At 42.4% G+C, this 24,389-nt stretch overlaps 1 protein-coding gene across 1 annotated transcript in view; it reads right to left on the bottom strand.

Annotated features, from left to right (window-relative positions):
* Nucleotides 1-1,466: 1,466 nt before the first annotated feature.
* Nucleotides 1,467-24,389, bottom strand: part of PRLR (prolactin receptor) — a 43,642-nt gene continuing 20,719 nt past the window's right edge. The window contains exons 4-14 of the mRNA XM_083154934.1: nt 24,147-24,316; nt 22,292-22,458; nt 21,758-21,899; nt 20,349-20,471; nt 17,187-17,319; nt 16,425-16,594; nt 15,310-15,479; nt 13,355-13,496; nt 12,197-12,296; nt 11,547-11,616; nt 1,467-10,092 (exon numbers count right to left, since the gene is read on the bottom strand). Coding sequence (XP_083011060.1) covers nt 9,091-10,092; nt 11,547-11,616; nt 12,197-12,296; nt 13,355-13,496; nt 15,310-15,479; nt 16,425-16,594; nt 17,187-17,319; nt 20,349-20,471; nt 21,758-21,899; nt 22,292-22,458; nt 24,147-24,316 — 2,389 coding nt within the window. The 3' untranslated portion in view covers nt 1,467-9,090. The remainder of the gene's footprint in view (nt 10,093-11,546; nt 11,617-12,196; nt 12,297-13,354; nt 13,497-15,309; nt 15,480-16,424; nt 16,595-17,186; nt 17,320-20,348; nt 20,472-21,757; nt 21,900-22,291; nt 22,459-24,146; nt 24,317-24,389) is intronic.

Raw genomic sequence — 24,389 nt, 5'->3', positions numbered from 1 at the left:
ACCCTGACACTCTGGCCATCTCTCCCCAACACATCTAACACCCTTTCTCTATCTCTCCCTCTAATACTCTGTCACTAATTCTCTCTCCCTGACATCCCCACTTTATTTCCCTGACACCCTCTCTTGTGTTTTACCCACATTCTGACACTCTCTCTCACCCGGTCTCTCCCCCTGACACACACACACACACACACTCTCTCTCTCTCTCTCTCTCACATTGGGGGAGATTCTCTAAGAATCTCCGCCCCCCTTCGCATTTATAATTATCGCATATGTTGTAACATATGCGATAATTAAGGCAAAGGACAGCTCTTGCGTTAAGAGCTGTCCTTTGCGGTGAGAGTCGCCGGGTCCCAGCGGCTCCCCCCTCCCTCACACACCCGGCGCTGCTGCTGCGCCGGGCTCTCCTCCTCCCTGCACCCGGAAGATGATCAGTGCAGGGAGGAGGTCACAGGTGCAGGGAGGAGGTCACAGGTCCGGGCAGCACAGCTCTGTGCTGCCCGGACACAGGTGAGGGGGCGATGCGGGGGGGCGGCGGCTCAGGGTTGCGGTAGAAGCCCATTGGCTTCTATGGGGCATTGTCAGATTTTTCTGGCGATGCCCCCGCCGCGGGATGCTTACTGCATCCCAAAATGCGGTAAAAACCCCGATAACGGGGTTTTTACCGCATTTTTCGCTTAGAGAATCTCACCCTTTATCTTCCCCTTTCTCTCTTTCCCCAACATCCTCTTTATCTCATTCACTTTCTTCTGCCCCCCCAAAAGGGCATTGTAATGGTAGGGAAGAGGGGGGGTGGGCTTTCAGAGTGTTAGTTGAAAATTATAATTGTGCATTGCATGAGGATTGATGCCAGGTCCTGTAAGCTTCGTAGCAGTGTTGATATTTTGTGCAAGGCAATACGCTGCTGCCAGTGAGTAGTCTGAGTCATGCTATTATTTACACTTGTGTTTTGGGGATAGTTTGAAGTGGTTCAAGTGTGTGGTTATACTAGAAGGTGTGTGGTCATTGGCATTAAAGCATGGTCATGTGGTCTAGACTCATGTTAGCTGTACACACAACAGCTATACAGTGCATAAATGAAAAATGCATACATTTGAATTGAAAATTGCAGGTAGGAGGGAGTGGCTGGATGTTTATCACTTTTTGGAGCTTGATACATCTGGGCCTTATTCCCAGTTATTGGGCCAGATGCACTAAGCTTCAAAAGTGATAAAATGGAGTGATAACCAGCCAGCCAATCAGCTCCTACCTGCCATGTCACAGACTGTTTGAAAAGGGTCAGACAGAAGCTGACTGGTTGGTTGTTTTTCACTCTCCATTTTATCACTTTTGAAGCTTTGTGCATCTTGCCCATTGTTTGAATCCCTTTCACATTGGTACGGTTCCATCGAGCGGCCATCACAACACCTGGGTGAAGTACAAGAAACTAAGAGCCAAATTTACAATAACTGATGACGCTAGAACCATCAATTTTATATAGTTTTATTTTTTTACAAACAGAATAATCTTACCATTTTCTTTGAAAAAACAGGAGAATGGAAACCCATTTAGCCAGTGTTTTAACGGCTCACACAATTAAGTCTCATCAAAATGATCTGTGAGGGTAAAACCTAACGAACGCATTTGTATATATGTACAATTGCGGTTTGCAAATTTGCATGCTTTTGGATGAGACCTAATTGTATGAATAAAATATATATATGAAATGCAAAGTGCCACTGCCAACTATATTAAACGTTGGCAGCATTCAAAAATAAAAGTATATTCTTATATTGTATATTTAGTATATTACACATAGCTTTACAGATTTCATATAGCAAATTTAAAAAGTTGACATTCGTACTGTGTTACTGCATTAAAGTGTCTGCATCGTTTTTAAACCAACATTGACAAAATGATATACTATAGAGGATTTCTATCTTTTGTACAATTATATTTTACACTCTTCATTAAATAGCTTTAATTCCTGTACAAAGTATTAACATGTGGTTAAAAATAAAACATTAAAAAAAAAAAAAAAAAAAAAAGAAGAAAATATAGCAATAAAACATAAAAAGACCAAAGCAGGAGCAGTGTGTGTGTGCGCGAAATTAATTTATATAAAAGACTTATTAAACAATATAGTACAAAAGCGCTGAAAACCACTAGCAACTGGTCATGATATGTTCCAGTTGCAAACAGATCATTTAGGCCCTGTAGCAAGTTTAAGGGATTTGTAAATAAAGTCTAATATTTCGGGACATCACATTGTACCTCAATGATGTAACTGGTCGCTATGGAGTTCATTAGGTATAAACTATGCTCCAGTTTTCAGTCAGCCCACAAAATGGCTGCTTTAACAATATGCCCAATCACATCAGACTTTCGTCAAGTAGAATCTATTGTCATTTTTGGCCAAACAAATCTGTATTACAGAATGACCATGTTGGTCTACAAAATCACAAACACTAGGAACGATGGATAATCACCTTACACCGGTGATGGCTAACCTCGACACTCCAGCTGCTGTTGAACTACACATCCCAGCATGCCCTGCATCAGTTTAGCATGGCCAAATAGTAAAACTGATGCAGGGCATGCTGAGATGTGTAGTTCAACAACAGCCGGAGTGTCAAGGTTAGCCATCAGTGCCTTACACAATGATCAAATGTGAAAACCAGAATTAGGATTGTTCGTTAGAGGTTACAGTAAATGGAACCAATAAAAACAAAAGCACTCAGGAGTAAAAAAAAAAAAAAAATCCCTGCAATATTAAACTATGCATGTTTACATCATCCCTGCTTCAACATCACAGTATATGGAAGTCAAAAAAGTGCACAGTTCAAATAAGCAAACCATGAACCATACTAAGCAGATCGTAATAAGAATCCACGTGTGGTATCCACCCAAAACTTGATTTCTTTATGACTGGATTTTGACACTATAATAAGATCTATATATCCTGTGAACAAAATAAATCTGGCTTGAGTCACCTGACTTACAGCAAGAGGTGTTCTAGAATGGAATGTAACATGTTCCGGGGAGGCAAAACACAACTGAACATTAGATTCAACTCATACAGTATAAGTCGCTTCATTTCACAAACTGAAACCTACAGTAATACTAAACACTCACCATATAGAATACATGTAATAAAGATTAACTTTAGAGTTCTACGCCTTGTATTTAGAAAAGGGACACCGTCGAAGGGCTAGTGTTATATATTCAAAGAATTATACATTCTATTCCAACGTACTTTTATTTTACAGCATAGCTATAAGAGTTAGACCGAATGGTTCTAGTGATTGCAAGACCGTTTTATAAAACCCGCTGCTCTATGCCAGTGTTTGGGTTCCATTTTGTTCATGGGAACCATTGTTCTAGAGAACACTCCATTTGGTCGGAGCTGGACGATCTGAGAAGTCTGCCGTGGAAATTTTTTAATGTATCCTTTTGTAATAGTTACTGTAAGTGAGAAACTTTTTGTACTTTATGGTGTAGGGGTGGCTGATATGTAGATATACCGTAACACATTTAGAAACATGGACAACCCTTTCCATATAAAAACAGAGAAATAACTTTTCAATGGTGTTTAATAGGTACACTAGACGCTGCGTACCATGGGTGAGTCACTCCGCAATTCCTTCATTCCAGCAATGTGCTCTTCTGGACTGAAGAGAGGCTATGGGGTTGTAGATGACCCTACTCTTAAGGCTCACACATACGGGGCAATTTCAGCCAAATTTCTAAGCGATCTGACCAGATCGTTCAGAAATTTAGCATGGATCGCTCAGTGTGCATGTCCCCCGATGACGGCGATGCGCGGTCCATTGCGTCGCCATGGCCTGACTAGATCTTGACTACTTGCATTCAAATTCGAATCAGATCACTAGTGTTCTCACTAGAGAACACTGGGCAGCACAGATCGCTCAACACAATCGCTGGTGCATCACATGTGTCAGCGATGTTTGCGAAACTAGCCGTTCTCAACCTCAGTCCTTAAATACCCCAAACAGTTCACATTTTCAGGTTTCCACACAGAATCACAGGTGAAATAATTAACTCTACCTGCCAGGTGACCTGGGAAAAAGTGCACTGTCGGGGGTCCTTGAGGACCGAGTTAGAGAACCACTGTGCTAGACTACATTAATCAGTATGAGGCGGAAGTCGCCCCAATGTGTTCGGGGCTGAAGGCCTCCACATTGATAAAAAAAACGCCTCGAGTTACCGCAGCAGTAACTACATTTGCAACCTTACTAAAGGTGCCCATACACTAGTAAGATTTATCTTCAGATCTGGCTGGTTGGAACAAAAACATGGTTATGGATGAGTGACAGTTTGGCAGTTTTCCAGCATTTCCAAGCAAATGGTCAACTGTCATTTGTTCTCATCCATAACCATGTTTTTGCTCCAACCAGACAGATCTGCAGATAAATTTGCGTGTGTATGGCCACCTTAAGACCGGGTCAGAGCACCGCAACACCACACTGTAGGACCGGAGGTAAAGTAGCATTCAGTATTATCGTTAAAACTAGTGCGTTTTACATTACATTTAGAACCAACAGATGACTGCAAGTTTTCCACCCCTGGAATCCTAAACAGAAGTAAAAGTAATAATAAAAATCTATAGTAGTGCCCAGGAGGCCAACATAAAGCTCTGATTAATTTCCTGTAGACAGCAGAAGATATACAATATATTAAATATTCCTCCATAGAGCATCTATAATAAAATATATCACTTTGAGGCACGAGAGGCAAATGTCTGTGTACAGAAGCAAGAGCATAAACGGAAGGTGACTGTAGTAAAATGTAGACCCCTGAAATAGCTTTCTACCACTGAAAACATTTATCTCTACAGAGCGGCGTTGCCTATCCCACCGAGTACAAATGGCTTAGTCCCACCAACCCACTTCACCCTGGCAGGTGCCCTACGGCAATAAGTTTGGGAACCACTACTCTATTTTACCACCACCTAAATTTTTCAATATGCCCAGTTTGGTAAATTGGCTTCAGATTGAAAAAACAAAAACAATCTGTGTTGGATGGTGTGGAGCAGTGGTTCCCAACCCTGGTCCTCAAGGACCCCCAACAGTGCACGTTTTGCAGGTCTCCACACAGAATCACAGGTGAGATAATTAGCTCCACCTGTGATCTTTTCAAATGTGTCTGAATAATGAGTGCACCTGCCGGGTGACCTGGAAAACGTGCACTGTTGGGGGTACTTGAGGACCAGGGTTGGGAACCATTGTTGTAGAGTGTAGATTGTAAACTATTGGATAAAGCATTCTGTATAAAGCACTGAGTAACATGGTGTTCTAGGCAAGATACCAAGTTATAAACAACAATATTTAAAAACCCATTATCCAAGATAAGTCCTAAATAGGGTGACCAACTCATTTCTTTAATCAGGGACACATATTAATTACACAGGTTCCGTGGCAGGCTTTCACCTGGTTTTAAACTGCCACACCTCAAGACTCCATTTCACTTGGATTTAAACTGCCACAGAACCTGTGTAATTAATATGTGTCTCGGATTAAAGGGATGAGTTGGTCACCCTAGTCTTAAATGATACTGGGGTCATATGCATTTACTGGTAACTGTTGGGAGCACTGCTAAATAATTCATGTAGGACTGTCCACCCCAAAAATTATAAAAAAAAATAAAAATGTCGACAAACTTTTTATATTTTTGACAAGCGTATTCCTCATCCAAAAAGGCAATTGTAGTGTACATTCTGGCTGCTCCAATCAGAACATTATTAGATCGTTAAATTCAGGACGTCTAGAATATTAACACATTAGACAGAATATACTGAATAAGCGATCTGATTAAGTACAAAAAAAGGTCACTTGAATACATGAAACCACAGGTTCTCAAAGTCGGTCCTCAGGACACAGTGCATGTTTTGCAGGTCTCCACCTGTGGATCTTTTATAATGTGTCAGTCAGTAATGAGTGCACCTTTCGGGTGACCTGGAAAATGTGAACGGTGTGGGGTCCTGAGGACTGAGTTTGAGAACCACCGCATTAAACTATGTGCCGTAAATTGAAGTGTCCGTAACGTGGCCAATTTAAACTATGGAGAATACCGAAATAAGTAACTTATCTACTTCCATGTGGTTAACACAACGGGGGCAATCCTATGAGCAATGTCCTCTCTCCCCCCCCCCCTGATACTCGCTGTTATCAGGTATCATTCACCCCCCCCCCAGTTAAGTGCTACTTATTCCCGATCCCATGTGTTTTTGCCCTACCCTCACTCCATTTTCGGGCGATAAAGATGGGTGCTAAAAGGATGATACCTGCCCAGATATTGGTCATTACTCGCGAAATCTGTCAGTTTTGATCCACCAAAACAGCATCGAGTGTAACAGGACAGCATCCAAACCAAACGCTATACATTATTACTTCTCTAAATACATTTTCAGTTTGAGGTTTGGCAAATTTAGATAAATGCTAAATTTGTAGCATAATGCAGTAATGGGACGAGCAAAAACTACCTGTAGAAAGTTAAACAGATTAAATGTGTACCATAAATATACTAAGTCCCACATAAAAAAAAAAAAAAAGAAGAAGAGGGGAATCTGGATCAAACCAATCCCCACATGTGCTGCACGTGGCAATTGGCATGGCAAAGAGGTGGCCGTGCCTACATCTGTACACACACACACACACCATTTTTGTAGCAATCAGCCATCCTACAAAAAAAGCTTCTTTACCTTCACCCGTATCCTTGCTAGCAGAACCCCATAATCTTGGCAGTGGTAGAAATCTAAGTACATGAAACAAAAAACTAGCAGGCTTTCTTGAACATTAAATAGAAGAGGTCTCATGCATTTAGTGTATTGTATTTACCAACGTATAACACTCAAGGGCCTTCCACAATAGCCTGCAAGACAAGCATTGTCATGATTCTCACGAGTTAACCTGTTTTTAAAGCAGCAGAAAAAAAAAATCTCATGAAAAACGACCTTTTGCCTTTCAAAAATATTGCAGCTTTAAAAACTTTCCAGGAATTGTGCCTGTAGCTGCACCTTGCAGGCCACAGATGTTGTAGTACCACATAACAGCCGTCTCGGCCATCTGGGAATACAACGAAGAGCCAGTTACATTCTTAAACTTGAGGACTTCCTTGAGATATTTAACTAACTCGGAAAGTGCCATAGACTATTGCACAATAATTTAATACAAGGGTGCCTTATTCCTCAGGTCCTTAATTAGACAGCGATGTACCGGACAAATCCACCATTGTGGTTTTCTGAGGGAATAGAGGAGCGTGTTGACGAAAAAGGACTAAAAGCACCTTGACTAACAAAAACATATAATATTTTTCTAATATATTAAAGGATTTCTGAAGCTTTTCCAGCATCTTTAAGCCTTAAAAGATTTTTCATATATTGTGTATTATCAGTAAAGTAAAAAATATATATATATATTTTTTTGATCTTAAAATCTACAGTGAAGTTCATGTTGGTATTAATGGAGCAGTGTCTGCTATTTACAGTAAGGCTGAGGTGGAATTATTTTTGGCAACAGTTATAGATAAGACCTGATTTATAATCTGTGTGGAGAGAAAAAAGGAAAAAAAAAAATTATATTCACATCTAAAACCCCCAATTTTTGTAAATGCGTATAGGGGTTGAGCGCAGTATATATTTTCTACCTACAACAGACTCCTGAGTTCTATTTGTGAAATAAGGGTCCTGAATGTTCTCCTGAGTTCTTGAAAACAAAACCAAAAATTCCCCACAAAGATCATTGCAGTACCTTCTTACTGCCAGAAGAGGTCAGTGTTTCAAAATTTGACTATGGAGAACGCAATTGCTGGGTATACAGCTATAGCAGCAGTATTACATAAATTGTGGCTTTCAAGCGGTTGCGACACTACAAGTGCTAGGACAATAGAGCCAAAAAGGACTTCCTTTTGGTCAACAGTTACTTAAATCTCGAAACTAGAAGTAGATTATGGGGCTTATTCATCACCAATGTGCCATTAATACGCGTAAAGGCTACCGCATTTTTTTGTAACGGGCCCACTCATAATTAGCAGCCACATAATATTCAGAGTTTCCTTGCGAGAATCAACTCCATCTTCAGATGGCGCCAATTCCCAGAGCACTGCTCCTTCCCATGGAAAGGAAGTCCGGCAACACGAAGAGGGATCTGGGAAGATCCCTCCGCAGTAACTGAACTACAGCAATGCCCACTGGGAAGATCTGACACTGGTAAGCATTACTTCTACTGACCCCCAATAATGGCAGGGCAACTATAACGGTAAATAAAATGGAAAAAAAATGTATGTGTACAATTCTAAGTCAGTTTATGCATCCTAAAGACGTAAAAACCCAGAAGCAACCAAACACTACTGCACGTGAAGTAAAATAGCTATATTTCCATATTGTAGGACTCTGCATCACATTATCAAACGTTTCTTTTAAGTGGCTGCAACAATCCCCTTTTAGAAGTTTTGTTTTCCATTAATGGCTCATTTCAAATGAACAAGCAAGTGCTACAGTCATGTGATAAATCCCAGAACTACATCAACCAATCAGGCAAGACCTTTCAACAGTGGCAAGTAGTGAGATTAAGGAAAGCAAAAATCCGAATTGCTGCAGCTGCTCTGGGTAATGCAAGAAAGCCTTTTAGTGTGTATTCTGATAAAGTGACAAAAGTACAAGGTAGTTATATAAAAAAAACAAAAAAAAACAAACAAAAAAAAGACATAAAATTAGAATAAACTCATTTAAAGTAAATTTGACTAAAGGGAATATAAACTTGATTGTTTAAGCAGGCAAAACATTGTAACAATTTCTACACATTGAAACCTGGATTTTTTGTACTGTGCAATGTTACCTGATAATTCAACCATGCAAAGAAAACAAACAAACAAAAAAAACAAACCCAACTATTTACATACTGCCAGGGGGCAGCCATTTTGAATCAATACCTACGATAATCAAGTCACTACATTCAAAGGACACTACTGGACCATGAAGTATAAAAATGTGAATCAGCGAAATCCCAGTGAATGGCTTGGTTAAGTATTGGGTTTGGACCTCAAAATGGCTGCCTCCACCGTAGGCTAGAGACCAACACCCTATAAACGGGATCAGGGAAAAAAACTTGAGGGATCCATATAACCCATACCAGCAGTCTGAAGTTCACCTACATTTCGAACGAGCTGGTTGAATCCCACAAGCTTTTCAGCTGGGTTTTGCTGAGGCTTTTGAAAGAACGCCTTCATGGCATCACTGCTCACAGGGCTCACTTGAGCTTCTAAATTTTGCATTAAAACTAAAACATTGTCACCCTCCACCCTTTCCACTTTTGAATATTCCCGGTTTGGAACAAGTACTGAATATTGGTCCGTTCTGACATCATTTTCTTTGTGTTTTGGTAATAATGCAAGTGCATTATTTTGGTTAACTTTATGGACTTCCACATAATCCATTGTTCGAGAAGGCAAGAAAGAAGTCTTCTTATTAAGCAACAAGTGTAGCGCTTCAATGTCAACGCCTTTGGAATGCAAATCTCCCAAGTCACTCTGTCTGTTTAGGTTCCCCTCTTCAATGTTCTCTACAGTTCGAAAATATCTTGGCTGGCTCTTTTCTTCATTTGGCATTAAAAATGCCGATACATTAGCACTCATGGCGCCAAGAGCCATCTTACATACATCAGTAATATTATGGTAGGATGACTTTGGAGATGGATTACCAGATGCTCTGCCATCAGACCAAATATAAGACTGGTCACCAAAATTTGAAAATGTGGTAGCCATTCCTTCGTTTTTGAGTGGCCAAGGACATTTAGTTTGAGGATGATCATGACCACCGTTCCCTACATTTTCAAAACCCTGTGAAAGGGCTTTTTGGTCTTTACTCCCTTCGGAGGGAGCAAAGGGACTGTCGCAACTCCCATGGCCAGAGTCATTATCCGTTTCCACAGGGGGGACTTTTGCCGGCTGGCTTTGCAGTTCTCTTTCTGGAGTAGGTATTAAGTGCTCCTTACTGTCATCCACCTCTAAGAACGCCACCAGAAGATCTTCACGGTCTGAGGTGGGAGGAAATCCCTGGCAACCCAGAGCGCTCAAAAAGTCTTCAGATTTTCCACTCTGACAAAAAAATAGAATAAAAAGGGTGAAATACATGAAAATCACTTAATACAGTGTCTATGTAAGGTTTTGTGCCCAATGGCATCTTTATACTATGGGGATAATGCAAAAAGCCTATAACGCATTCATCTGGCACATACTATGAAATGACAAAGATGATGGATTGCTTTGGTCTACAATGCCACTTTATATCTCTCCATGACTTGATACATTGTCTTCCTGTGTGTCTCTTTGATTCTCTCTATTTAGCGATGACGCCAAGAAGAGAGCACCGCAGAAATCAAACCTCTGGAACACTACCATGGCCTTTTAGACTGGTTACTCCAGGGCCATGTTAACGTATGGGCTCAATGGTCCACCGCCCAAGTGCTCCCCAATTCTAGGGGCCTTCAAGGTGGGATGGGTTGGGTTGCGGGCACATGCCGCCTAAACTTCTCGGGAGGCACAAGAGAATGCTTCCTGGTTGCTCTGATTGCGAATTTTACGCAATCAAAATAACCAGGCAGCATGCTCTTCCAGCTGGTTAAAGCTATTCACCAATCAGTATCCAGCATTCTCTATCTGCCTCTCAGCCAAACGGTAATTAGCTTTCAGTATGCTGATTGGTGGGTAGCTCCAGCCATCCACCAATCAGTGTGGACAGCCATTCAAAAAAATAAAAAATGGGGGTTTGTTCCAGTCTCTTATGATTAACATTTGAAATGGAACAGGATACAGGTGGATGTGGGCTTTTATGGATCTATTTCAAAGCAAACAATGTGAATATACAGTATAATCTCACACCCTGTTCTAAAGATTAGAAATGCTCTGCTCTGACAATGTATTATTGCACCAAAATGTTTATGATCAGGACAGTCCCATAAAAATTGGAACAGTTGGGGGAAATGAAAGACGGTTAGGCGAGGAATGTTACCGTGAAAAATACCTGCTTCCGGGCAGGCGAGACAAAATCCCTGATAATTGCAGCAGTCAGGATAATTTAATTCCCCCGCCCCCACCGCCGAGGCTCAATTAGCCATGTCAAATTTACCACTGCTAATTGAATTCCCCCCTAAATATTAAATGTATCAACACTCCTATAGGGTGCAGGAGTTGCGAGAAACCAACCAGCTTCTAGATCGCTTTTATAAAGTTACAGTTTTTAGAATTATGGAAGTACAAAAAGTGATTGGATTCTATGGATATATTCTCCACTCTTAAGAAGGTGGGATGCATCAACTCCATTGCTTCCAATTCAGGTATAGAACCCCAATGTTGGATTCCCTTTCAATAAGGCCCATAAAAAAGGTTTATTTCAGTATTTGACAAGAACACAAAATAGATCAAAGTATAGTAATAAAACTATACCAAAGCAAAGAATCACAATTCTGCAAATGTAACATAATCCGTCTTCGAAACCGTAAATAAAAAATCAGGACAGGTCAGAAAAAATAAATAAAAAAATTATGAGTTACCTTAAGAAGCTGGGTATCAAATCCCATAATTTTTGGTCCAGGAACAGGAGGACAAATACAGGATACCCAACTGGAGAAAGGCACAAACAAGATATTTTACTAAAATGGTGACAAAATCTCAGATATACAATTTCTACACAAATATATAGTATATATTACCATGGAGTGCTTATACCACCACTACCGGTAGTTACCAGACCATCGACGGACCAACACAACGTAATGTCAGTGCAGCGGCACTTGAATGGCTTTGTCCCCCCCCCCCCCCCATCTAGTGCCCGCCGGTGTGCAAACTCTTGAAGTTCCCCCACAGAGGTCAGGAGCAGTGTTTATTATGACTATCCCACCAGAACTATTAAACTGGATTTATTCTCTCATCCTATATTATAGGCTAACATGTCCAGTCCTGTGAGGCAAAAGTGTTACTGTACCATGTATCCATTGATGCAAAACATCAACATTGTGGGGCAGATGTATCAAGGTGATAAAATCGAGTATGATAAACAGCCAGCCAATTAGCTCCGAACTTAGGAACCGATTGGCTGGCTGTTTATCACTCTCGATTTTATCACCACCACATCTCGCCCTTAGTTTAGTGACAAGCTCATACAGGACAATAACGGCACTGTGACACAATGGGAGGTACCTACCTGCAACCTTTTAATGACATTGTCCAAATCATAGTCAAACAAATAATGACTGATAGAACAGCAATGGATATCCAGAGAGTCAGATCTCTTTTCTTCACATCTGGTTAAAGAGAGTGACAATAGGTCAGTTACCACATAACGCTTGGACATAGATAACTAAACAGCTCCCAAACCGCCTTGGGTTTGAAAAATGACAGTTAGCAGATTGGCTGAAGCACCATTTATCATACATGGGTTTTATCACTTAATAAAATTGGCCCCTATGTAACCATCAGCTAGCCAATAAAAAAAAATTCTTTAAAGTAAATGCAAAAATTGAGCATTACGGTTTAATTTTTTTTTTAATTGAAGCCATCATTAACCGCTTCAGTGGTATGGCCGGAAATTTTCCGGGCTCAGCTGCGCTGCCGCAGAGGGACGTCCGGGAAAAATTTCCAGGCATACCACCAATATGAAAGTGTGCGCCTGCAGCTGTGTGCACACCATCGAGAGACACAGAGAGAGAATTTTTTTACGATTTATGGTTTTCTGCTTTAACAAAAGGCAAAAAAAATAAAATAAATATATGTATGTGATGGGTGCTCTATTGTTAGTGTCTAAAAGCACAACACTAGCCATAATCAAATTCTAAACCGTATTGATTAAGCAACATACAGTACATTCTAAGCAGATCTTGTCACCTACCTCGCTGCTGCAGCGACCACTGGCGCCGCCGATGGCTGCCTAGGCGCTGTGCAGCTCGGCGGCTATGTGTTCCCATGTGATAACTGTACTGTCCCTGCTTATATTTTTACCTACCTCTCTGCTGCAGCGACCACTGGCGCCGCTGATGGCTGCCTAGGCGCTGTGCAGCTTGGGGAGTATGTGTTCCCTGTGTGATAACTGTACTGCTCCTGCTCATATTGTTACCCACCTAGCTGCTGCAACGACCAGTGGCGCCGCTGATGGCTGCCTAGGCGCTGCACAGCTCGGCGGACATGTGCCCCCAGTATGTAATGTCTTAATGTAGCGTATGTAATGTCCTCCCCCCCTTCATCCCTGCTTGATGCTGCACTGTAATCCACAAAAAAATCCTAGTGTGCGCAAGCATACATGGCCAATAAAGTTGATTCTGATTCTGATAAATGTACAATGAAATACTCTGCACCCTGTTTATACCTCCAGGGATCGGGATGTAGCTCTCCTCACTCCACTGACTCCAAAGCCCAATGTCCGCCTTGCACCGCACCTGTACCACGTAGTTCTCACCAGGCGTTGGGTTGAACAACTTCAAGTTTGTATGCTGCTCAACTAAATGGTTCTAAGGAGTGAGAAGTAGAACATACAGTCACTATGCATCCAGAAGACATGCAAAAGATGTTGCTATACACTAGGGTGGGGCATCGCATGTGGTACCTTGCATGCGATACCCCGCCAACTCCCGCGGGACAGGATAGCATACGATACATAGTGGGGGTTAATCTGATTTACTCGGAAAGGCACAATCACTCTCTAATGGGCAAAACCATATGCACTGCAGGTGGGGCTGATGCAACATGTGCAGAGAGTTAGATTTGTGTGTGTGTGTACTTCAAACTGATATAGATAGATATATAAAGCAGTGTAAAAATAAAGCAGCCAGTATTTGCCCTGCACAGAAACAATAAACACCCAAATCTAACTCTCCCTGCACATGTTACATCTGCCCCACCTGCAGTGCATATGGTTTTGTCCATTAGAGAGGGTTTGTGCCTTTCCGAATGAATCTGAATAACCCCCAGTATGTGGTCCTTTTCCAGACAATATATTGTATGCGATCCTCGTAGGTGGCTACAGGCTGCGACAAATATTCATGGTGGTCAGTCATATCTGCAATGCGAGGCCCACAGGAACGCACCTCACATTGCAGTCTACATTCTCTATCACGTCAGTAAACAGATTGCAGAGCTTGTAACGACCACAGAAACTTCCTTATCAAAACAATATAACAGAAAAACACATGTTCACATATTCCTATGCACAAAATTAAAAGCTCAGTGTCCAATAAAATAGTTCTCATTGTTATAGAAGCTCAAGGTGAGATTAAAAAGGTACACATGGCCTAATTCTGAAAACAGTTTCAGAAGTGTAACCGTATTTCCATTATGTGCAAAGCTCCAGAAAGCGAAACGTTCGTTGGCTTGACCTCGATAGAAGACATTGCCTAACTAACAGACGACCATGTAACTCTTTCAACATTATTCCTGTAGCAGTCACCCCCGCTGCTCGCACATGGCTTGGGTTAAAAACCCCAAAGCCTTCTCTTTACATAGATCTTCATTTGCCATTTTGATTGCAAATGTACCTGCATATGAATTACTAAATTCTGCTATGCATGTTATTGGTGGCATCTTGCAATGCTTGATACATCCCGTCCATAAACTCTCTGCACATCAGCCCTCTAATGGCTTAAGAATTTCTTTAAAAAAAAAAAAAAAAAAAAATTTTATATATATATATATATATATAGATATATATATATATATATATATATATATATATATATATATATATATATATATATATATATATATATATATATATATATATATATATATATATATATATATATATAATAATAATAATAATAATAATATAGACAATATCATGGAAATTAAAAAGATGGCAAAAATAAAACATTGAAATTGTGAAACTTGAATAAAAAATTCCCGTTGTTCTTGTCTAGAACAGGGGTGGCCAAACCGGTCCTCGAGATCTACAAACGGTCCACGTTTTCCAGGTTACCTATCTGGTAGTCATTAATAACTGTCACATTTTCAAACCTGCTGCATTCATTCCTACTATAGATCCACAGGTTGCCTGGAAAACATGCACTGTTGGTAGATCTTGAGGACAGGTTTGGCCACCCCTGGCTCTAGAACCAAATTCAAATATAGGTCAACTACTGAGTTAATGTTTGATTCATGTGATATCATTGGTGGTGGTGGGGGAATTCAGGGAACATAGACCCGGATGTGTCCCAATGATGAGACTGTGGTTTTGAGGTTGCAAGCCAGATACAAGTGCCTCGGCCATGATGTTCCCTGGACAGCGGTGGTCGCTGCCACATGCAAGCATCCCAGAATTCGGCTTACCTCCCATTCCTGCTTCTTCTCGTCCTTCATTCGCACCTCATACTTTAGCGTCACCCAGCCTATTTTAACATCGGCCTTCTGAGGCGGGATCCATTTCACCAATAAATAGGGTAAACTGGATTTGTTGCCCTCGTAAGTAAGGGTGATATTTCTTGGTGGATACGGTTCCACTACAAAGGAAAATGGACTAATTTTAGCAAAAAAAGGAAAGTAAGGAAATACAAGTACACAGGTCTGACTTTTACAGAAGGCGGCATCAAATTTGTAACTCCCAGATTTCTCTATCGATCCATTAACAGTCTGTATCTAAAATTAAACACTGTCCTTATTGCTATTCTGCAAGACCAGCACTATGTTCATTTGTATTTTATGTATGGCAGCCATAATGGTCTATATCGCTCTTATGAAGCGGTGATTGCTGGCTGAAGAAACGCGTTGTAATTACAGAAAATGGGATTTTAACTGTATTTCATTTTGAGTATAGGCCCATTCAGATTGGGCTCAGTTTTGTATTTTGAGTGGCTTTCAGCTCAGAGCTGTCCAGTGTGTACGAGAGCAGGGATGAGAGCTCCGGCATCATCACCGGCTGTAGAACGTTGTCCGCCCCCTGAAAAATCATTCAGAAGGGCAAAAATCTTTCAGCGTGTATGCGCCAAGTGATTTACAGTGCAGCGATTTTTCCCCATCATTGTCCATACACGCTGGGCAAAGTCGCCCAGTGTGTATGGACCTTAAAAAGGAAGATTGAAAATGATTAAGCACCAGGAATTTTGTTGAAGAATGGCAGCCACCATTCTTAACGTAACTTTTAGTCTCTTGTTGTAACTCTATCCCCAGCAACCTAGAACGTGCAGCATCGGTATAGGTATAAAACTGGGGCTACCACAGTGGGGCCATCGCACAGAGACCTCATACTGTATGTACTCTCCCAGCTGCACCAAAAGGCTACTGGCTCTATTAAATAGATCACCTTCGATTTAACAAAAATAAATTGAAATTATTTTTAAAGTCTCGTCTTAGTTTCAATGACCAAACAGAAGTCTGAAAAGTCTCCCCAGCCTCTCCAGGGCACAGATTATATAATTCTGAATAATTTAAATAAAATCAAATCTTACCTATGTGACCGATCTCAAACGGAAAGGTCTCAGACTCATTTGTCCCAAGCGCATTGGTTGCCTTCACATAGGCATAATAGAAGATCCACATGGAAGTATGAGCCTTATCAAAGTAGCAGGAATTGGGACCAGAGGTTTGATAGTCCGGACACTCCGTGTGTGTTTTATTCCTGGAATAAAACAGAAACACTTAAGACAAAGACACTTGCAGAAGCCACTTCGATCATATTATATGTAGATCCGATGATGCGGAAAAGTCAGTTGCCATTTAAGCAGCACAAATTGCCTAGATACTGTATAGACGAAGGTCAGTATTCAATGCCGCACGCCGCGTCCGGCGACGGGGGTTAAACAGCTAGTTTAACCCCCTCGCCGGCCGCTCACCCTATTCAAAGCTCTGTGGGAATCCTCGCTGACAAAGGACGGCAAGGATTCCCCCAAACAGTGAGACCCGCGTCTAATGCAGCGAACCTGCTGCATTTAGCTGCGGATTTTGCTGCTTCTGCAGCCGCATACACCAATTCCCCCTCGCTCCTTTTGGAATCGGCGTATGAGGGGGGACAGTTGAATAATGACAGGGCGAGCAGTGACAGCAAGCCCTGCCCACGGAATTGAATATACCCATAAGTGGCAGAGCCATTTACAAACTGCTGCATGTTTGTGTGTGCAAAGGTGTCCGGCCGTTTCTCAGTCACACCATCTCAGAACAGGTCAAAGGAACAAGAGAACGCAGGCTATAACCTAGAGATACACATAGCTTACTTTTCTGTCCAATAGATCAGAGAGTAGTTGGTTGGAAGCCCCCCATCAGATCCTGGTTCCCACCAGCAAGTGAAGGTCTCCTGCTCATAGGATCGGCACTTGGTCACTTCCGGCTTTCCTGGTGGGGACTGTCCTGTAGGAAAGGATAGGGAAATGAGGTTACACTGGCAATAGGGGATTCAAGTCTTAAAAAAGAAATGTTCCTTCCTATTAGATAGATATTAGGGGGTACTGCACAATGTACAGAAGGAGGATGCTTATATGCATTTCACGGACATCTCCCAGAACACCAGTTACTATAGGTTACATGGCTTTCAAAGTCCGAAGCAAAAAGTCTTTTAGAATTTGCTTGAACCTTAATTGCAAAACCGGTTGGCTACTTGTGTCTGAAATACATTAGGCGGGATTCTCTAAAAACCCCGGCCGCACATTGCCGACATTCGCATTATTAATAATTGCATATCCACTAACCTATGTGATTATTAAAGCAAAGGATTGCTCACCGCCCTTCCCTTGCAGGGAAAATAACATCTAACACAAAAATAGGGCCACCTACCCGTCCTATCAGGACTTGAGGCAATAGGTCAAATAAAATGGCTTAAGGGCCCACCTGGACCGGTGATGCCCTCAATCACAACTGTAATAACTTGTCATTAGGATTTAAAAAGAGTAAACAGTTGTTTGACAATAAATGGCTTCACCCAACCACTAACCAGGAGTGAAAGAACAGTTTGTGAGTTATCATTCATATTCTTTGACAAATGCCGGGAACGTGCTTGGCTTGCAACGTTATATTGTTCACCAAGCATGACAGTATAATATGTGGACTTCTTTCTATTCAAAGCATAGACCACGCCTAGGTTATCGCACCAAAAAAAGGACTTTGTGGTTGCGAAGCATCTCGCCCCACAGTTCCAACGCCGCCATGATGAAAATATATCCAATAGAAGCATATTTCCAACCAGCCCGTCGCTAACCCAGTCTGCAGGCCACTTCTCTGCACACCATCTACCGGCAAACAAGGCCCCAAAACCTGTGGAGCTTGCTGCGTCAGTATTCAACTTTGAAGTGGCCATTGCCTTCCATATACCAACTCCATTGAACTGGGATAAAAAGGAATCCCATATCAACAGATCCCTGCGATTTCCCGGGACAGGCACAGAAAGATGGGGCTTTTTAATCCCCACCTTGACACTCGCCATTTTTATGCAAAAAAAATTCTCCCCATAGGGATAACCTTGCAGGCAAAATTAAACAAGCCCAAAAGTGATTGGGCTTGCCCAAGAGTCAGCTTGCCGGACTCCAGCGCATACAGGATTTTTGTCATGTAGACGAGCCATCTTATCCGCCGGCAACCTGCAATAGCCTGAGACAGTCAATCTCAATACAAAAATATATAACGGTTTTGTCTTTAGCGATCGGAACCCCAAAGCTATCTAAAAGCTCTAATGATTTAATCAATAAGGAGCCACACTTGATTAAGTGGACCCAGAAGGAGCTACTAGCAAAAAGTCATCAAGGTAATGCGCTATTCTGAACTCTCCAGACACATCCTACAAACACCATTGCAGAGAAGTGCTCAAAATAAGCACACGAGATAGAACATCCCATGGGAAGACACCCATCTACATAGAAACCATTGTCTAGTTTGAAAACCCATAAAACGAAAAGCAGACAGATGCAGCGGAAGTAACCTAAAATCGGGTTCAATAGCAATCAACCACAAGTGCCCCTGGTCTGAATCCCCGAACCATACCCAAAGCCTCATCAAAAGATGGATATACAACCCAACAATATGCATCTGGTATGGAATCTTTTACGGAGGCTTCTCTTTCGGCAAGATAGATGCTGAATCAATCTAAATTTCCCTTTACTTTTTAGGCACAACTCCCAACGGAGAAAGAACCAAATTACTATTTGGAGGTTCAGCAAAGGGACCCGCCATTCTACCCAGGTTTACCTCAACTAAGACTTTCTCTTTAAAAAAACTAAAAGGAAACTCCTGGGCAGAGCGCCCATTTTTTAACAGGGCCTTGTCTAACACTGCCCAAAACCGGTAAAGTGAAACCCTCCAAAAAAACCTGCAAAAAATTCTGCACCCGTCTTAGGTGGGTATCTTTCTACCCATGGCATCATGGCCTGCAAGCGCACTGGAGACGGGGCCTTATCCAACATGCTGGGCCGCAGTTTTGTTTCTGTGCTCCAAATTGTGCTCCTGAAGCTGTCTTGTTATACTCTTTAATGGGATGCCCTGTGTCACACCTGATACAGGAATGCCAGAAGCGGCACTTTGCTCCTGTCGTACATAGCCCGTTATTGAAGGTCAAACACTTCCCATGCGATGCCCGAGTGGGTGTGGCCTGATTCCTAAAGGAATTATTCCCTGACTGCTTGCCCCAAACCTTCCCAGTGACTACATCGCTTACAGGCCTGAGTAACAGCCATGTACAATTTGACATCCTTCTTACTGAAGTCATATCTCTTTGCAGTGTTGTTTCCACCTAAATTCCTTATCATAGGTATGCCAAGCAAACCCTTTATAATTTGTAAATAGGCCATGAATCAGGTACTGGTACCCCACCAAACCTATATACTCATCCGGCCTAGTCTCTAAATAACATGCCTTGCTGGTAAGGGCAAAAATATTAACATATCGCCCCTTTCTGATTCGGTCTCTGATTCTAGGATGATTCCCCCTCATAACTGATATTTCCACAATGCATCAAACCAGACTTGACCGAAACCGGAGATGAATCCTTACTAGAGGTCCACCTAGCCCGTCTCCTCCTTTTCTTGCTCCTATGTCAAAAGAGTTTGACAACTTAGGTCAGGCATGTCCAAACTATGGCCCTCCAGCTGTTGTGAAACTACAGGTCCCATCATACCTTGCCAGAGTTTTGCTATTAGGGAATGCTAAAACTATGGCAAGGCATGCTGGGATGTATAGTTTCACAACAGCTGGAGGGCCATAGTTTGGACATGCCTGACTTAAGAGGATGTAGAAGCTAGAGAACTATCTGACGTGGCATGACCATGCTTTCCTTTCCTATGCCTGCTGTGCATACCCATTTTATCACTGTCGTCCAGAGGAACTATGCTGATCTGTAGCAGTGCTACCAGAACCATTAGACCACACTCATTCGGGGTCAGAAGAGGACTCACCATGCTGCTGAGAATCCTGATTGGATCCACCGGTGCCGCCATTGCGTCTCCCCTGGGATGCAAGTCTTGACTCCCCAGAAGGACCGACTGCAGAATCTCTCTCCATTTCTCTTCCAAAAACATCTGAGGGTACAACAAGTGCATAGTTTCTCATAACCGCATCATTATTAGCTGGTGTTGAACCTCCTTAACTCTGAGCGCAGAAGTCAGCGCAGGAACTAATGCCTGAGTTATGGACGTTGACGTGTCCCTGCCATAACATGACCCTTGCCCCTGCCTGCCTGGACCGGCGGTCAACAAGGGCCCTACCGCCAACACAACAGCCACGCATGCTGAAGTAAAAGACCATAAAGGAGAGTCAACACCCCCCACTAACCACCTCAGCATAAGAACGCCGGGGGGGTTGGAATCCACAGGTCCTCCCCCTGTAGGAGCTTTAATTGGCACTCTGCCGAATGCCTACTTCTTCCTCCATTAAGGGGTCATCCCCATCCAAAATGGCTGCTGCGCCAAAATGGTGCCGCCCTTCTCATCCTGGCATTACCAGGATGAGAAGCTACACTATCGCTGTACACTACTGCTATCCTGACTAGCGGGGCTCCCTCCGTAACCACTGCTCTCACTATCAGAGTTTGCCTCCGCTACAGGGGAGGCCTCCTAGTGCCCGAGCGCACACTCCTGCCCACCGGAGCCACGGAGCTGTAGCACCACCCTGAACGCAACCCGGAGAGCGCGTACGACCGTCCAGTAGGAGGAGGCCGAACACGCCCCATTCCCCAGCGGCTCCAGGCGCAGACCCCTCCCTGAGCCTCCAGCACGGTACCAGCGGATGGAGCATTCTGAGGACGTTGTCCTTATTTTAAAAGTGGCTCACCATTGGATCTGCTACTAGCGCTAGGGCTGCTGCGCCTGACTAGACATTGGACCTGAAAGGGGGATGATGAAGCCCAACCACAATTATTTGGGCGTAAGTGACAAAACGGGCGGAGGGCATCCAGAATATCTGCTCCAGCACTTTCCTCAATCTTAACTAATGTAATAAATGTTATTTATTTTACAAGTTGTTTGTGGTTCTTTGTGCAATAAAAACGCCATATGTAACATACTATGAGAGTAGTTTATGGCTTTATCCAAATAATTTAATTGGTGACCTAAATATATTACACTGGAGGGTGCGGTTGCTCATCTTTTTTAGCAATATCTATATTTTACCATTTATGGTTTTCTGCTTTAATAAAAGGCAATAATAGATAAAAAAATATACATGTGAATAATGTATGTTCTATTGTTAGTTAGTGTCTAAAAGCACACCACTAGCCATAATAAGTTTTAAACCGTATTGATTAAGCAACATACAGTACATTCTAAGCACATCAATGCCAATGAAATCCTCTGCACTCTGTCTATACCTCCAGGGATCGGGATGTAGCTCTCCTCACTCCACGGACTCCAAAGCCCAATGTCAGCCTTGCACCGCACCTGTACCACGTAGTTCTCGCCAGGCATTAGATTCAATAACTTCAAGTTTGTTTGCTGCTCAACGAAATGGTTCTAAAGAGCGAAAAGTAGAACATACAGTCACTATGCATCCAGCAGACATACAAAGATTAAATAAAATAGTAGTTATAGAGCAGGGGTAGCCAACTCCAGTCCTCGAGAGCTACCGACAGTTCACATTTTCCAGACAACCCAGCTGCTGCACAGGTGCACTCATTCACTGACACCTGTTAAAAGATCCACAGGTGGAGCTAATTACTTCCCTTGTGATTCTGTGAGGAGATCTGGAAAACATGCACTGTTGGTAGCTCTTGAGGACTGGAGTTGGCTACCCCAGTTATAGAAGCTTAGGGTGAGATGCGCTAAAGGTCCAACACGGCCTAATTCTGAAAACGGACGGTTTTAGAAGTGTAGCCGTATTTCTAGGATTTCACACTTCGGCTTACCTCCCATTCTGGCTTCTTCTCGTCTTTCAGTCGCACCTCATACGTAAGCTGCATCCAGCCTTTAACATCGGCCTGCTGAGGCGGGATCCATTTCACCGATAAATAGGGTACACTGGATTTGTTGTCTTCGTAAGTAAGGGTGATATTTCTTGGTGGATACGGTTCCACTACAAGGAAAGTGGACAAATTTTAGCAAACAGAGGAAAGGAAGGAAATACAAGTACACAGGTCTGACTTTTAGAGAAGGCAGCATCAAATTTGTAACCATTAAATTTCTCTATCGATCCATTAACTGTCTGTATCCAAAATTAAACACTGTCCTTATTGCTATTCTGCAAGACAATCACTACGTTCATTGGTATGGGATATGGTCATTTGGTCTACAGCACGATGGTCAACAAGCATTAGGTCAACATGGTTGATAGGTCAACACAAGCATTTGGGCATTTGGTCGACGTGGTTTAGGGTGACAGTCAATATGTCGACATGGTTTTTTTATTTTATTTTTGGAGCCGACAGGCGGTATTTCATGCCCTACCATCCACTAGGGCATGGTGGGAGAATAAAATAATGTGCCAAGCGTAGCGAGGCACCGTGCCCGTAGCCTGGCGAGCGAAGCAAGCCATGCGAGTGGTTGCAGTACTACGTTTCGGGGTCCATGTCAACACGACATGTGCCGACAGGCGGTATTTCATGCCCTACTATCCACTAGGGCGTGGTGGGAAAACAAAATAGCGTGCGGAGCGCAGCGAGGCACCGTGCCCGAAGCATAGCGAGCCATGCGAGGGATCGCGGTGCATTTTAACCAGTGTCCATGTCGACTGTGTCAACATTCAGGTAAAAGAACAGTGAAAAACCCCATGTAGACCTGTTAACTGTCGACCTAGACCATGTCGACCTAATGCTTGTGTTAACCAAATGACCGGTCGACCTTGACTTACTGTAGACCAAATGATCCCATTCCCATTTGTACATATTGTATGGCAGCAAGTATGGTCTATATTGATCTTATTAAGTGGTGATTGCTGGATGGAGAAACGTGTTGTAATTACAGAAAAATAGGATTTTAACTGTATTTCATTTTGAGTATAGACCCATACACACTGGTCGATATGGAAAGTCTTCCATCCCCGGGAAAAAATCGCTCAGAAGAGCAAAAAAGTCTTTCAGCGTGTACGCACCGAGTGATTTTTCCCATCATCGTTGTCCATACCCGTTGGGCAAAAATCACTCAGTATGGACCTTAAAAATGAAGATTGAAAATGATTCAGCACCAGGAAATGTGTTAGACGGTCAGCCACTGTTCTTAACTTAGTCTCTTATTGTAACTCTATACCCAGCAACCTAGAACGCGCAGCATCAGGATAGGTAGAAAACTGGGGCTTTGGGTGAATTTGCTCCATTTAACTGGTTGTTACCAGATGTACATATACCCTTCTGTAACTGGAGATGGCGTGTGTGCACATTGGATTTCTAAAATATTACAGCTTATTTCAATATAAATCTTCCCCTACCACAGTGGGGCCATCCCACATACTATATACACACAGTACTCTCCCAGCTGCACCACAAGGCTATGCAGATGGGGTACCCCTTATGCAAAATGCTTGGGATTATTACGGATAGATAGATAGATAGATAGATAGATATTCAGTTTTGGGACATCCGAATAAGGGATAACCAGCCTGTATTAATAGATCACCTTTGATCAAAAAAAAAAAAAAAGTGAAGTCTTGACTTTCAATGACCAAACAGAAGTCTGAAAAGTTTACGTTACACCAACCCAGCCACCCCAGGGCAATTTGATGGATACAGATTACAGAATCGTGAAAAATGAAAATAAAATCAATCTTACCTATGTGATCGATCTCAAAATGAAAGATCTCCGACTCATTTGTCCCAAGCGCATTGGTTGCCTTCACATAGGTAAAATACAAGATCCGCAAGAAAGAATTTGCCTTATCAAAGTAACAGGAATTGGGACCAGAGGTGCGATAGTCCGGGCACTCCGTACTCCTGTTACTCCTGGAATACAACAGAAACACTTTAGACAAAGACACTTGTATCATATTATATGACAAATCTGATGACACGGAAA

The sequence above is a fragment of the Crinia signifera genome, chromosome 1 (genome assembly GCF_055691185.1).
Source record: "Crinia signifera chromosome 1, ASM5569118v1, whole genome shotgun sequence".
NCBI classification, from domain to species: Eukaryota; Metazoa; Chordata; class Amphibia; order Anura; family Myobatrachidae; genus Crinia; species Crinia signifera.
Note: the sequence above shows the minus strand (reverse complement) of the source record. Positions and strands in the feature narration are given on the sequence as shown.